Here is a 17,232-nt window from a genome sequence, read left to right as displayed (position 1 = left end):
CAAATGGTGGAGCCAGAAGTAGAACCCAGATCTCCTGACTACCACTCCTGTGCTAGATTCGCTAGGCCACAGTGCTTCAGTCAGCATCATCAATTCTCTCTGCAGGAAATATGATGAAAGGAGAAAGGGAGAGCAGAAGAAAAGAAGGGAAAGAGGGCTCAGAAGCAACCCAGTTTGGAATTTTATATAAAGGGCATCAGTATTTGTTTACTCTCCCATTTCGAGTCACACACATTTTGGGGGTTTACAGTGTCCAGAATATCCTACTGGGTGCTTCTCCTACTCCTAAGAGTAATCTCACTTAGAATTGGGGGTTTCAATAATTGAATGTAGAACTGATGCTTCCTTGCACCTGAAGTCTCTCAAAGAAAGTGAAAAACAGCAATCCCTGATGGTGAGCCCATAATTCTTAGGAGTCTTGATATTTCAATTCTTTTGAATAAATCCTTCCATCCTAATAAGAGAGATAAATGAAGCTGATTTCACTAGATGTAATTTAACTACATTAGGAAGAATTTCAAAGTTAATCCAGAGAAATATTGGTTTGTCAGATATTATCTAAATTAAGGAGGACAACTTATTAAATTCCAATTGAAACTACCCATTCAATTAATGATTATTGCAGACAGAGGCAGAGCCCATTATAGAAAAGCATTATGGCTTTCAGCTACTTAATTTTCTCCAGACAATTCCTCATGAACTTCACACCATGGACCTACTACAGAAGCAAAGATTAAAAGACCTTTGAGACCAAAAAGAGCATCCAGAGCTTTTCATTTAATCTCCTTCCCTTCTCTAAATCTGCAAGCTTGTTAGAGTGTCTGTTCTCTCCATGTCAGCTTCCTCTTTCTTTCCACCCGCAGGAGTAAAGCTACCTCCGCAGTCTATAACTGAAAGAGATTTCCTCTTACAGTTGAGAAGGCAACGGTATAAAACTGCAGGGAATTTCAGTAACCTGAAATGGAAGGAGCCCAATTTGACCATTGAAATTTAACTGAAAAGTTCTAAGTGCGTTAACTTTATGGGGAAGTTTATTTCCAGAGAGTAAATGAATCATCATCATACTAGTCACAGTCCTTGTCCCACAGGGGGATCGCAGTCTACATAGATGGGAGAATAGGTATTGAATTCCCATTTTGTAGTTGAGGAAACTGGGGCACAGACAAGTTAAGTGACTTGTTCAAGGTCACACAGCAAGCCAGTGCTGGAGCTGGGATTGGAACCCAGGCCCTCTGACTCCCAAGCCCATGCTCTATCCACTGTTTCTTGACTATGTAACGGGAATGATAACTCTTGCTTGTCACCGACTCAGGTCTGGATCAATTGGGGGGATAGAGTCCCTGGCTGAGGCCCAAATGAGTGCTGCCGCTGACCTTGTAATGGCTCTGGCCCACGTAGGATTACTCTTGGGCTGGGGAGGTGGAGAGCAGAGTCAGAAATGGTGGCTTTGACCACAGTGGCATGGCTCGGGGGCAGAGGCAGCCTAGAGAGTCCTCTAGTACCAAAACTGCTCCCTTAAACCTCTTCACCACCTCTGCCCTGGATGCCACCCCTGGAAACCAGAGCTGGTCTGGGGTTCAGAGGTGCCTTGCATCACCAAAGGGCCCTCAGTCACACGGTCACTCAGAACCAAGTCACGGTTTCTCCTTCTGCTTCTACCTCAGGCTGTGCTGCCGCCTGGGGACCCCCAGACCTTGCTGGAGTGCTCTTTGGAGAAGGTGGTGGCATGTGGAAAGTAAGATTAAGGGAGCCAATAGCCCTATGGATAGGTTCAAATGTTCGGAGGTGGCAGACACTACTTTTTCGATGGTTGCCAACTGTGGAGTTGGCAGCATTCCCATCACTTCTGTCACGGTCACTGTCCCAGATAGAACTCACCTTATTAATCCCAATTTCACCGATGAGGTAATGGAGGCAACAGAGAAGTCAAGTGCCTTGCCAAAGGTCACACAGCAGGCAAGTGATGGAGCCGGGATTAGAACCTAGGTCCTCTGACTCCCAGGACTGTTCTCTTTCCACTAGGCCATGCTGCTTCTCATTGCGATGTTGGAAATACACCCACGTTTGTATCCCTTCCTTCCAGAAATCTCCTTCACTTCCAGACTACCATTCCTTTCCTCCTCCTCAGAAGTCACTTAACTTCTTGCCTCGGCTACCTCATCTACAAAATGGGGAATAAGACCGTGAGCCCCGTGTGGTTCATGGAATATATCTAACCTGATCAGTCTCCCCCTTCTAAACTGTGAGCCCATCGTTGGGTAGGGACCGTCTCTATATGTTGCCGACTTGTACTTCCCAAGTGCTTAGTACAGTGCTCTGCACACAGTAAGCGCTCAATAAGTACCATTGAATGAATGAATGAATTAGCTTATATGTATCCCAGAGCTTAGTACAATGTCTGCTACCATAAGAACTTAGCAAATACAATCAAAATTAAAAATAAAAATAACAATATGAATGACACAAACTGAAACGTGTACTTGTGGAATTAAAAACCTTCCAAAAGTACACCTTCTCCATTTATATTGGAAGAAACTCATTTTCCTGAAACTAAGAACCGGGGAAGTATGCCAAGAATGTTCTAGATACTCTGGAATTAGACTGTTCAGAATTTAGACATGAATTGAGAAACCTCATCCCTGACACGATGGTTGGCTTTTTGAAACTGAAGTCAGTGAAGGCTGGCCAAAAGCAGAACTGATGACTTGATGAGATATCATTTATGCCAAAACCCTCTCAGCAGAATTGTGCAACCAATGAGTCTCATAAATAACTCTGCCAGGAAGCTTGGCAAAGAAACACCATAATCAATCCTTGAAGAAACAAAAACCTGAATCAGAGTTTTCTACATCCTTGTTGTTATTTAATGAAAAGGATGGCCAGTTCCCGAGATCAATGGATGAAATTTTAAAATCCTTATTCCAAAATTGCTACCTCATTGAGAGTCAAAGCGTGGAAATGTAAGAAAATAATTTCTGGTATTAGCCTGTTTTCAGTGTGCAGATATTTAATTAAGAAATAGTATTGGTGTAATGGATGGGCCTAGGAGTCAGATGGTCATGGGTTCTAATCCTGTCTCTGCCACTTGTCTGCTGTGTTACCTTGGGTAAGTCATTTCACTTCTCTGTACCTCAATTTCCTCATCTATATAATGAGGATCGAGACTTTGAGCCCCATGTGGAACAGAGACTATGTCCAACATGATTTGCTTGTATCCACCCCAGAGCTTAGTACAGTGCCTGGCCCAAAGTAAGCATTTAACAAATACCATTATTTTTATTATTATTTAATAAACCACAGAGTGATGCTGATATTTTGTAATAGTTCCTGAACATTATCTGAACATTAGGTTCTAATGCTGCCTCTGCCACTTGCCTGCTGTGTGACCTCGGGAAAGTCACTTAACTCCTCTGTGCCTTAGTTTCCTCATCTGCAAAATGGGGATTAAATGCTTGTGCTCCCTCCTTTGAACCATGAGATTTGTGTGCGACAGAGACTGTGTCCTACCAGATTTTCCTGCATATATCCCAGGGTTTAGTAAAGTTTGAACAGCCTTTTACAACTCTACTGTAGTTATCAACAGGGGTTGAAAATGTTAGCGGAAAGTGTCCACTAGGGCTGGGAATGCTGTCTGTAGTACAGTGCTCAGCACAAAGAGGGTGGTCAGTAAAGACAGTATTTTTGTTCCTGATGAAATTTCTCACACTGTAATTCTTTGAGCATGAGTCTGTGGAATTTGGAAGTGGAGTAGCTAGGATTTAATTATCTTTCATAAGTTTCATACACATTACACAGACATTTTAAGACTTCACTGTGGGTTCTTATGTTTATCCACATTAAAAAAAAACCCCAAACCTCTTCACAATCGATTCCAGGACCTTCCACCACCTGGTCCACCTTACAGATCTGCCCCCTTCACCCACAATTCCCCAATTTAATGTTTCCATTTGTCCTAATCTAATCTAATTCTATCAGCACCTTGCTCTCAACTTTTTCACCTCCGCCCTCCACTTACGCTATTTCACTGACTTGGAAAGCTCTCCCTTGCTACATCAGTCAGAACACTGCTCTCCCTATATTCAAATCCCTCCTAAAATCCCACCTCCTCCAATGAACTAGCAACCTGGACGTTCAAATTCCATCAGCCAACTCTAGATCTCATGAATTTATTTATATCCATCTGCAGGACCCTAGTTGTAAATCTTTTTTTCCTTTTCATCTCCCCTGTATAGAGTGTATACTCTTTGGGGACAGGGAATGTAGCATTTCATTATTATGTACTTCTCAATCAATCAATCATTAGTATTTACTAAGGGCATATTATATGTGAATACTTAAGAGTTTAGGAGAGCACAATAGAGTTGATAGACGTGATCTCTGCACTCAAGAAGCTTGTAATCCAGGTAGGGAGATAATCATTAAAGTAAATTACAAGTAGGGTGAAGCAAAAGAACATGAAGATCTATACATGAAGTGAAATGGTAGGCGAGTGAGTACTCCAGTGCTTAGGTAACTCAGAAGTCCTGAAGCAGCAGGTGTGGAAAGATGTAGTTGTAAGGAGATGATAGATTAATCAGGAAAGGCCCTCTGTAGATGTCATTTCAACAGGGCCTGAAGATGATCTCCTTACCAGGTGTAAAGGGGGAGGGAGTACTGGGCAGAAGGAAGGGGATGAGCAAGAGGTTGACAGTGAGAGAGATGAGAATGAGGCACAGAGAGCAGGTTGACTAGAAAGGAGCAAAGCTCACAAGCTGCAGTGGAATTGGGGAACAGGAGTACCTTAATGCTAATGGTGAGAAGTTTCTAACTAGAGGTAGAGGAATGGGCAACCACTGGAGGTTTTTGAGGAGGAGGGAGTCCTGTGCAGCAGAACTTTTTGGACAACTGATCTGGGCAACAGAGTTAGTTATGCACTGGAATGGGGAAAGACTAAAGTCTTAGGAAAGACCGATGCAGTAGCAAAGTCAGATCATGTGACAAGCTTGATGTCAGTTTGAATGAAGAGGAAGGGAGTGGATTCTGGAAATTTTGTGAAGGAAGAACTATGAGGGTTTAGTGACAGAGTGAAAGGTGGGTTAAAAAGAAAAAAAATGTTAGGAATCATGCCAAGTTTGCTTACTTGAGAGATGGGGAGGATGGTGGTGTTTGCCAACAATGATGGGAAGGTTGGGTGACTACCAGATTTGGGAGGGAACATGTGATAGATTTTACAATATTTAGTTGGGTTTCCTTTACACAATATGCTCAAGCCCCAAATTTATTAAAATTGAAGGAGTGTCGTCCAGTGGATAGAGCACGAGCCCGGGAGTCAGAAGGATCTGGGTTCTAATCCCAGCTCTGCCACTTTTCTGCTGTGTGACCTTGCAAAATCATTCACTTCTCTGTGCCTCTGTTCCCAAATGAGGGACAGGGACTGTGTCCAATCTGATTTGCTTGTATCCATCCCAGTGCTTAGTAAAGCACCTAGGACATAGCAAGCACAGAACAAATATCACAATTATTACTATTATCCAAGGCAAGTCTTGAGTGATGCCCACGACAAAGAATGGGTTGTCGGCAAGATAAATGGAGTCAGGAATTTGAAACACTAAGGGCAGAATTGTAGTATGCTTAAAGACAAGCAGAAAGCATAGGAAGCAGTGTAATCTAGTGGAAAGAGCACAGGCCTGGGAGTTAGAGGACCTGGGTTCTAATCCTGGCTCTAGCACTTACCTGGTGTGTGACCTTGGACAAGTCATTTAACTTCTCTCTAAAATGGGGAGTAAGACTGCTTGGCACCTGTAAGCACTTAACAAGCACCATTGTCATTATTAGAAGTAGTATTTGAAAGATGCCTACTCCTCAGACGGCCATCTGAAAACAAGAGTTAACTCACAAGTCTCATGGTGCCAATAAGATTGATAAAGGAAAGACTGATTATCCGAATTTTAGGAATAAGAGGTTGACTTGGCAAAATAAAACAGCCTTCTCTGTTTATGTTTTAGATAACAAATTAGAGTTTGAGTTCTTATTTTCTAAATTAATGAGCTGGTTTGAGTATCATCTTTTCACCACACTGAAAACACCACTAGGTAGTCACTGATAAGGTAAAGTAAAATTGTCCAGTGCTAGAAATAAGATTTATCCTCAGCCACCTTGCTCAAGTTCAGGAATAATAATGATAATTATTATAATAATAATGATGATGATAATGGTGTTTGTTAAGTGCTTACTACGTGCCAAGCACTGTTCTAAGCACCGGGGGCGTTACAAGGTTATCAGGTTGTCCCAGGTGGGGCTCACAATCTTAATCCCCATTTTACAGATGAGGTAACTGAGGCACAGAAAAGTTAAGTGACTTGCCCAGAGTCACACAGCTGACAAGTGATGAAGCTGGGATTAGAACCCACTACCTCTGACTCCCAAGCCTGTGCTCTTTCCACTAAGCCATGCTGCTTGAGAATGTGGAACTAATCCCGTGAAAAAAAACAATGAAATAGTTTAAGACAAAGGGGATAGAATTAAGCAAAAGCTTTATGAATTTTCAATCAATCAATAATATTTATCAAGTGTTTACTATGTGCAAACACTGCACTAAGTGCTTTGGAGAATGCGGTGCAACAGGAGTTGGTAGGCACATTCCCTGCCCACAATGAGCTTAGAGAATTCATTCATTTATTCCATCAGCCATATTTATTGAGCGCTTACTGTGTGCAGAGAACTGTATTAAGTGCTTGGGAGAGTATATGTTTTCCCATCTTCGGTTACAAATTGATTAAAATTCTACCATGAGTAACTTCACCTTCTAACCCAAACTTGAATTCAGGAATTAATATCTGACCAAGTTCACTATATTTGAATTAAGGTAACTGAATGTAAGATATTTTCTGTAGAGAGCTTTCATTTCTGTGAGCTGAAGCTGTCTGATGACCTTGATGATCTGAGATCAGATTCTAATTTGTTTTAATTAATTTCAGTTATTGAAATAAGACTGTGATTTCAGCATATTTCAGTGTTTAATACTGTTATTTACAGCATATTCTTTGGGTCCTACTCTTATGCCTGAATTTCTACATTAAGGGTAACTTTTAAAACAAGGAAGTTAAGATCACATGCTCATTTGTAAGTTACTTTGATAAGAGCACCTGCTTTCTCTACAGCTTACCTCTCTCTGTGAGCCTCATTTGCGACAAGGACTGTGATCAATCTGATTGTATTTTATTTACCTTAGTGCTTAGCGCAGTGCTTTGGGGCCTCCACTTAGGAATGACAGATAAGCTTCAATCAGTCAATCAATGAGCCCCTCTCTGTTGCCGAATTGTATTTTCCAAGCATGTAATACAGTGCTCTGCACACAGTAAGCAGTCAATTAATATGATTGAATGAATGAGTGCTTACTAACCACTTGGGAGAGTGCAATATAACAGATTTGGTATACTAAGTGCTTAGTACAGTGCTCTGCACACAATAAGCGCTCAATAAATATGATTGAATGAATGAATTTGGTAGACATGTTCCCTGCCAACAAGGAGTTATGCTCTAAAGGGGAGACAGATGTTAAATTAGGGATATGTACATAATTGCTGGGGAACTGAGGGTGAGGTGAATAAAGGGTACAAATCCAAGTGTGAGAGAGTGATGCAGAAGGACTTAGTTGGGGAAGCCCTCTTGGAGCTGTGATTTTAATAAGACTTTGAGGGTGGGAAGAGTCAAAGAACCTTTGCAGAGGAATTGATTGTAGAGGATTGGGGAAAAGCAGTGTTGCCTAGTGACTAGGTCAAAGGCCTGGGAGTCTTTGGACCTGGGTTCTATCCTGGCTCTGCCATTTGTCTGCTGTGTAACCTTGGGCAAGTCATTTAACTTCTCTTTGCCTCAGTTACCTCATCTGTAAAATGGGGATTAACACTGTGAGTCCCATGTGGGACAGCCGATGATTAGCTTTGTATCTACCCCAGCACTTAGTGAAGTGCCTGGCACATAGTGAGTGCTTAACAAATACTACAGAAAAATAGGTTATGATACTAGTGGTTGTGCAGCATCATTTGCACTCTCTCTCCTTGTCAGTCATGAGACATTGGAGCACAGTGTGCAGCACAGCATGAAGCATATGAGCCACATTAGCCAACTTCAGGCAGATCCAGGACTAGTGCATAAGTCTCCTGATTCCCAGAGCCCAGCTTTTACCACCAGCAGAGCTGCCACAGTGTTGCACATCTAGGAGTGTTTTCTGCAAACCAGATGAGTGTTCCTTGCAAACACCTGCTTTATTCTGTAATTTAACTTACCTTTACCCATTTTGTAATGTGTATGGGTTCTTCCAGGTGTTTCAGGGATGTGGTCAGCCCAAACCAGCTCCTGGTCTAAGATCTTCCCGCTCTGCTCCTGAAAACTTCAATACCCGCTTCAGGCCGTACGACCCTGAGGAGAGACCCACAACTGCTGCAGGAACGAGCCTGGACAGACTGGTGAGTAACAGTTGGTGGACGAGAAGGATTAGAGGCAGAAGTAACTTTTCCCCTTAGTTTGCCCCATTGGAGAAAATCAATAGCGCAAAGTTGAAAAGTCCATTTGCAAAGTCATCTCATTCTCATTTCAACCATCGCTTAAGGGTTGATGTATTTGTCTTCCCTCATATGAATTTTTAAAAGTTAAAGGATCTTTAAGGCCTTGAATTAGATTATTCAAGACAATCAGTTCTTTCTCTACCCAGATTTCCCCCACCGTGGCTCTTTTGAAATATTAATCTGGAGATTCGCCTACCAGTTAGTCCTTCAACAGATATAATTATAATAGCACATCTCTTATTCATATGCTTCAGGACTTCTCTTAAAATGGCTGTTTATTCGATTATGGTACAGTGAAACTCCATTATAACTTTTGTCTCCGTTGAGGATTGATGATGAAAAACCCTTACTACAGCCCCCATGAACATTACCATCAAGTCATGCTTCCAGGAGAACTCCTGGAATATCACAGGGCTTCATAAAAACCACAGATGTCATTATGCACTTTGGAAGAATAAACCCTCTGAGAAAGGATATGTCCACTGTTCCTGTAGCTGCCTATCCTATGCCTGCTGTCAGTATTTGAACTGGAGTTGGGGCCAGAACAGCTGATGTGATGATCTTCTGACTGTGAGCCCACTGTTGGGTAGGGACCGTCTCTGTATGTTGCCAACTTTTACTTCCCAAGCACTTATTACAGTGCTCTGCACACAGTAAATGCTCAATAAATACGATTGAATGAATGATGAACCTACCATTCAAGCAGCCTCGTTCAGGATGTTAGACCTCTGACTGGTAGGAGCAATGCTCCATGTGATGCGTGATTGCCACTTCATTTTGGGAAAGTGTTTTAGGGGCTTTTACTAAGGGATCCAGGCTTATCTGTCAGTGAAGAAGGTGCAAATAGACCCATACTTGCTTCAAAGATAGTAGAGGAAAGGAGACACAACTATGAAGCATCGTATCCAAGATATGCTCAGCTGCACCCCCGTTATTTAACCCAGAAAGCTGGGTATGCTTTTAAGAAAATGGTGATCCCCTGGGGAAAAAGCTAAGTAGTTGGCAAACACTGTTCTGGTTGACAATTTCAATCTGTTCAGTGAAAGCCAAAAATCCATCATCTTAAGGCAGTGCTATTTCAGAGCATTTCACAGCCTCATTTATGCTATTTCTAGGTTTATAAATAATATTTATAGACATCATCTTTAATGTTGTTAATATTGCTGAGGCAATTATCTTGATGTAAAGTTAACAGATAAAAGCATTAAGGTCGTAAAGTACTTGAACCGCATCTGATTGCCTCACTTTGGTCCAGAACTACAGTGTTGCTTGCTGAAAACACTTTTATTAGACACCTGTTATGACTTACTTCATCATTTTAGTTAATATCATACTGTAATATAAAACCCATAAGAGTAAATTGGTTGCATTTTCTTCTAACACAGAGACTCTATTTGTAGAATTCTATGAGCTGGATTCTCCAACCTGGAAATCCATAGAAACCATAGGGTCTCTATTTCTCTCTCACCCTGCAGAGAACACAAAGACTTTTCTGAGGGTTCCTGCACCCAAGGGCAGACCGTTCACATACCTGTGGTACACACGGCTTGAGATTGGCATTGACAATAGACCCAGAGCATTGCAATAACTACTGCATCAACTCCCTGAGGTTCTGTTGCTGGTGGCTGCAAAATTCATGATAAGGATTTCATGTTTGAACTCGAAATAAGCCTTGCTTGAAGGAAGAAATTGGGATTGAGCATATCAGGATATGGGACAGCTTCAGAGCAGAGAGAATAGGGGCTACCTTATCCTTCCAAAGAAAAGTTTTAGAACAGCAAACAGATTTTATCTGCAAAGCATAGTTGATCCACATTTATTAATGAAACCAGGATATCTGGGATCACTCATTCAAATCTCCCTACTCAGTATTAGGTTATTTGATTTTCATTTCTCGATAATTATCTCAGATCACAGTTCACATTGCCATTTAGACTCAAATGAAGACTGGTCTCAGTTTCATATCATTACCTAATAGACTCTAACTGCAGTGGTCGTTTTAACAAAATCATGTTGGCCAGGGTTTAAAATTCTATTTAATAGTCAAAAAATATATTTACTGAATTCTTTAATTTAATTTCACTCAGAGGTGTTCAAATCCGAGATGCCTATTGTAAATACTTGTACTAAATATAAGCAGCCAAATTAATAACACGTGACTGTTTTCCTTTTTAAGCATTGAAATAGTATTGATCAGTTAAAACAAAGGAGAAGATGTGTAAGATGTGTAAGAATTCACATTTTAGAAAATAAAAGGGAGAATACTTACATCTACCAGTATAGTTTCCCTGCTTTAGTCCAAGCTAAATCGAAAGTCTGAAATGTGTAAACTGAAATCTAGCACTGATATTGCCATTTAATCAGTGGCAAATACAAAGTACCAACAAATAACCAAAGATAAAAGGTATATAAACTTACAGAAATCTTACAAAATAACTTCTGATTTTCTTTGACTACCATAATCTGAATAAAGTTCATTCACTAAATAAAACATTTTTTTTCTTAAAATTGCTTCATTTTGGAAGCAAGTGTTGGGCAGAGGGATAATCAAGAACTTGTTTCCCCTAAGTGGAAGTTAAGCCGATGACAGCGTTGCAAACTTCCTCCCTAAGAATTCTCAGTAGCTGGTCAATTAGGTGCCTTTCATACAGCTATATGAAAGCTATAGCTCTTCCATTCCGTCCAACTCTGTCAGTAATTAAGAATCTGTAATGATTGGGACACTTTCCTGATTGATGTGATGACTACATGCTTGAGTCTCTCCTCAAGCCCAGTCAACTGCTTTCAATAAAGCCTTCTGGGTCCAGAGATGAGAAGAACCCCAGGAGGTTTGTTAATACTGCCCTTTCCTTGCCCCTGAAACTGAGACTGGAATCTTCTCTTCTTCCCTGCTCAGGATGGTCACTGCCACCTCCTCCTCCTCCTCCCTGAAATTTGGAGATCAACGGGCCCAAGCTTTCTCTAGGCTATCTGCCCACGGTCTCTGCCTGACAATCTGTCCTGCTGTTGCCCTGGGACACTTCCCCTAGCCATTCTGGAGGTCAGGAAATCAGCTACAGTAGTAGCTCCACTTAGGGTCCAATCTGTCATTTCTTCCCGTCACCATCCTAGAGCCTCATCCTAGCACCTCATCCCGTGGCCTCAATCCTCTGTTGTGTTCCAGGAAGGAGATAGTGGCAGGTGGGACCTGGGCAGAGGCAGGGACAGGACAGTGGCATAAAAAATTGAGTGAATTTGTTAAAAACTACTTGTGAGAGTGCTTCTTTTCATTCCCAGTAAGGACCATTAGCTGGAGGGAAGACCTCAGCCACTAGCATCCTAGGGAGGAGCAAGGAAAAGAGTGATATTATTATGTCCAATTTCAAATAAGCGGAACTGTGCTCCTGCAGAGGAGAGCAGGCCAGGCTGCCAAATGGATACTAGATTGGACATTTCAACCCATCCGTCAATCTGTCCCACGCCATGTGCCTCTTTAGGCCAGTGTAGCATGGCACTGCCCATGCATAGGAGAACTGAGATGCCAACATGCCGTTGCGATATTTCCTTCACTACTACAAAGTGAGGGTTGTCGGATCAGGCCCATTACTTTGAGTCAGCAACCGTGTAGATACTCCACCACTGCCACTGCATTGGTAAATTGTTTGAAGGGACAGCTTCTCCCAGAAAATGGAATTTTATTCCTCTAAAGAAAAGGGCCCGGTTTGAAATCCTGTGTCATTCCACCCAATTTAAGAAGTATTATCAAGCAATCAAGGTTGATCGGTTCTATTACATTCCTTCCTTATGTCTGTCTGTCACTCAGGCCTGTACTGAACAATTCAGGCAAAAAAAATAAGACTTAGCTATCCAGACATTTTAGAAGAAAGTGTTATTTTGACCTGAAATGTATGGATAATTCATCTGGTTATTCAACTGGAAATGACCAGTTTCCAATAAAGGAAAAAAATGTTTCTTAATAGCTTTCAGGAACAAGGTGTGTCTTTTTATTTAAGGAGGATTGTGAGAAAGCAGTGTCACTTGCCTTGACCTGCCCAACTGGTCCAACAAAGCCTAGTATCAGAGTGTTCATTTCAGCATTGAATTTGTGACTGAGGAGTTTAACAGAATCATAAATTTCCAGCGTGGTTCAGTGGAAAGAGCACGGGCTTTGGAGTCAGAGGTCATGGGTTCAAATCTTGGCTCCGCCACTTGTCAGCTGGGTGACTTTGGGCAAGTCACTTAACTTCTCTGGGCCTCAGTTACCTCATATGTAAAATGGGGATGAAGACTGTGAGCCCCCCGTGGGACAACCCGATCACCTTGTAACCTTCTCAGTGCTTAGAACAGTGCTTTGCACATAGTAAGCGCTTAATATATTCCATAATTATTATTATTATTATTATTATTACCCCCTGGAAATATGTTGTAATTGTTAAAATGACATTAATGCTAATTTTTGTGGACTGGTGAAAACAGCATTTTTTCCAAAAATGAGTCCTTGTACTCGATCTAGGTAAAATGATAGCTGAAAGTCAGTGGAAAGTATTAATTAAAAGAGAAAACACAGCTTTTTTTAGAAGTGTGTGTACTGACCTAAAACCTAAAAGCTCATGTCTTTATAAAAGCAACAGCAAAAAGAATTGGATATATGTGCTCCTTAATGTATTTTTAAAATAAATTTGTAAGGACCTAGATATAAGTGTGACGGCCACCTCCATTAGTCTTCAAAAAACCCTGCACGTTAACAAACAAATGTAACTGTTTTAGCCTGGGCTGCATATAGAAAACCAATACGTTCGCAAAATGCCGACACCACTTTCTGACAGCAGTTCTGCCTCATCAAAGAGTCTGACGCCGCCATCAAACTTAGTTAGAGAGCAGTTCATCACCACATGTCAAGTGGTCTAATAGTGACAAGCCTCATTAATAACCACATGCCCTGTGTCACTGGAGTCATTTTTCATGTTTCAATTGAATCATCAATTTGCACCTAAAGGAGAAAATTTGCATATCTCCCACTCTGAATTTTACATTCATTTTTTTTCTTTGCTAAACTTCCGAAGTTAAAATAGTATCAAAGCTTTTCAGTGTTGGGCAGTGATGTTTAAGATCCTAATGGAGGAGAAATAGCATAAACATTAGCCAATAAGAAGTTATCAAAAATACATTTGATTTGCAAAGGTGAACAAATGTTATCAGATTTGAATTGTCTGGAAAAAAAGTAATTAAAGATTTAAATTGCTCAAGTGTAAGCTTTAGAGACCAAGCACATTGTGTAGTATCAGTTTCTGTTACTTGTACCAAGTTGATTCATAATACTAATAATAATGATGATGATAGCATTTATTAAGCGCTTACTACGTGCAAAGCACTGTTCTAAGTGCTGGGGAGGTTACAAGGTGATCAGGTTGTCCCACGGGGGGCTCACAGTCTTCATCCCCATTTTACAGATGAGGGAACTGAGGCACAGAGAAGTGACTTGCCCAAAGTCATACAGCTGACAATTGGCAGAGTCGGGATTTGAACCTATGGTCTCTGACTTCAAAGCCCGTGATCTTTCCACTGAGCCACGCTGCTTCTCTTGACTTCTCTTACTACAAGGAAATGCTTTTGAACAAGGGGGAAAACTACCGTCACAGACAAATATTTGGTATTTGGTATTTTATTTTTAAGACTCATTGCTTAAGTTTGTTAAAATGATGTCAAAACTAGGTTTTGCATTCAAGGGCTGTTTTGTACCTCAGCATGCATATTACAGACATAAAATTTAGCACAGGGTCAACATGCTGATTCATTACCACTCTACCTGTCCTTTAGGGGTGCTTAGTATTTTGATGAAAATTCCAGTGTGCGAAAGCATGATGTTCATTCTACAATACTGTAACCTGTTTAGAATAATCACCTTTCTTCTTTTCTTCTTCACATCTGTTTTCCTCTTGCTTCTCAGAGGACTATATGGAGGACGATGCAGCATAGTGTAAGCACTTCTCTTTTTATACTTTTCTCTCATTCCCGTATGTTTCATACCATCAGTCTGAACGGTTTCTGCTCATATCATCTCCATTTTCTTTTTCTAATTCAGCTGTAGAATGCATGAGCAGCCCTGTCCCTGGTCCAGTGGAAAGAGTGCTGCTCTCAGAATTGGGAGACCTGGGTTCTAATTCTGGTGCTGTCTGTCACTGGCTAGCATGGGTGCAAGCAGTTGGCAATGTGCTACATCCCTGCCTGCCTTTTTACGTGTTATACTCTGTGCCCCATAGAGTAGGTGCCTGGTAGGGGTGAGAGAATGAAGGGGCATCGCACAAGCCATTAGCACTGTAATCAATTCCTCTCTATGGGTTTTTGGTCCTGCGGGCCCAGGACTGAGGGTCATCTGTTGTTCCTGTTGGGAAAATGAAATACTAAAATACCCGTAAAGCCAAGGTATTTCATCTGACTCGAACAAATGGCCATTCTCAACATCCTTCTCCAAAGTTGAAGATTATCCATAGAACCTGGGTGGAGGCTAGCTAGACCCTTTGGGAAACGGTTTCAATTCCTTTCCAGCACTGTGACTGTGTTTGTGAATGGGCTGCCTACCTGGAAAACTGGCTCTTGAACTCTTTTCTGTGCAAATTTGAGTCTACTGACTTTTTTGTCTCTCTTATACCAGGTGAATACCCAAGTAGTAGTAAAAGCAAACCAGCTGTAGTGAAATCATTTAGGGGCTGGCGGCGGTATGAGATGGAACACTGAGAACAAAATGAGATGAGGGATACTTAAGGGTGTTGAACTTGCTTTCTTCTCAGTTCCTGCTACTCAAATGAAGTGAGCCTTTTCTAATAATCAGAGAGGTCTATTAATCTAAATAACACTGTAGGAGAGATTCATTATGAAGTTTTCTTATTTCTACCAAATAAAATATTTACAGCCATTTCACCACTCTGAGGAGGGTTCCAAATGAAGGGAGCCTTTTGAAGTCTGATATGAACTGCGAATCAGTGAGAGGAGAAGCAAATATATTTTCTCCTGCTTCCCCATGAATCTCTGCAAAGAGCCTGAGCAGCACCTTGATCCACCCTGCTTCCTCCCCACAATCCTTTCTCCCCTTTTGCCCAAACTGAGCCTATCCATATGACTTCATTTCCAGGAATTCTTTGTGATAACAGTAGCAAATTCCAGTCTACTTGCAAAGCGGGAGGAAAGTACAATTAAAATCCCAGTTTCTTCCATGTTTAGGCTTTGCTACTGGGCCTCTTCATGAAACTGCAGCTAGAGAAGCAGCATGGCCTAGTGGAGTGAGCATGGGTCTGAGAATCATAAACCCTAGATTTTAATTTTGGCTTTGCCATCTATCTGCTGTGTGACCTTTGACAAGTCACTTACCTTCTCCGTGGCCCAGTTTCCTCATCTGTAAATGTCCATTTTCCTTCCCTCTTAGTTTTCGAGTCCAGTGGATAGGTGACCTTATCTGATCTGACTGCATTGTATCTATCCCACTGTCCTTGGTACTTAGTACGTGCTTAACAAATATCACTATTATTATTTTTTTTATTATTATTACAGAAGGTGGACTATCACAACCACCTTTCCATTTGGAAAGTCAGTGGTTGGTGAAGCCCATTGTGATTACTGCAAGAAACATAACACAAAAGGATGGTGTATCTCCAGGGTAATTTGTCCATTTCTCAGGACAGGGGGAATCCTCCTGGAAACTATTATGGGAATACAGTTCCTTAGGTACATTTTTCAGTTCATACTCAGTAGGCAGTAGACTTATGCTTACAGCAAGCTGTCCTTTTAAGCCAGTCGATGAGAAGCACAAATAGGGGGAAAATAAGAACTGCCCTTTCAGCCCAGGCCTAGGCTTGAAGTTCATTTTCTCCGTGTGTGCAATGGAGAGGAAAGAAGAGTAATTACGATTCTTGCCTCAAATGACTCAGATAAACAAAAGCCCTGTCACATTATGCTTTCAGCTCTGTTAAAGGATGGTGTACCTATATAGGGTTGTCCTTCGTGTTCAGAGGCAACACTGTTGATGGTGAAATTTCATCCTTGGGCTTGATGCTGGCCAAAGGACAGTGTTTTACACACTGTCATGTATAAAAATAGTAGATTATCTTTCGAGTCCCTTGTCTGAACAGAGTGGTATTTATTAAGCACTTACTATATGACAAGCACTGTTCTAAGCACAGGCATATATGCATGCACTCAGATTGGTCAGATACAATCGCTGTCCCACTTGGGGCTCACAGAGTGAATTGAGAGGGAGAACTGGTATGAACCACCATTTTACAGGTGAGTAAAGTGAAGTTCAGAGAAGTTACACAGCATGAAAGTGGCAAAGTTGCAATTAGAACCCAGGTCTCCTGATTCCAAATCCTATGTTCTAGACCCTCTGCTCTTTGTGAGACATCTATTCTGATATATACATTATATAATGTAAGTGTATAATATAAACTATAATATTATACATATATATAAACATAGTTGTCCTTTGTACTTTAATTCCACTGGGAGTGAAATATACCTACGAGAGTGTATTGCTGTAAAAGCCAATACAGGACTCACAGCATCAGTCACATTGGACATGTAAAAAGGTCACTCCTTGTTGCTTAATGTTGCTTGCATGCTTAATGTTTACGATTCCTTAGACTGTTTTGTCTTTTGCTTCCCATTTCTTATGATGCTTCTGCTCAAAAAGAGCCCCATTTAGTTCCATGAAGAGCAA

The 17,232-nt window shown here is 41.2% G+C and overlaps 1 protein-coding gene across 1 annotated transcript in view; it reads left to right on the top strand.

Moving 5' to 3' along the window:
* GPC6 (glypican 6) overlaps positions 1-17,232 on the top strand; it is a 772,215-nt gene that overhangs the window by 665,210 nt on the left and 89,773 nt on the right. The window contains exons 6-7 of the mRNA XM_038759586.1: positions 8,301-8,444; positions 14,470-14,499. Coding sequence (XP_038615514.1) covers positions 8,301-8,444; positions 14,470-14,499 — 174 coding nt within the window. The remainder of the gene's footprint in view (positions 1-8,300; positions 8,445-14,469; positions 14,500-17,232) is intronic.

This window comes from Tachyglossus aculeatus, chromosome 17 (assembly GCF_015852505.1).
Source record: "Tachyglossus aculeatus isolate mTacAcu1 chromosome 17, mTacAcu1.pri, whole genome shotgun sequence".
Lineage (NCBI taxonomy): Eukaryota > Metazoa > Chordata > Mammalia > Monotremata > Tachyglossidae > Tachyglossus > Tachyglossus aculeatus.
This window is presented reverse-complemented; position numbering and strand designations above follow the sequence as displayed.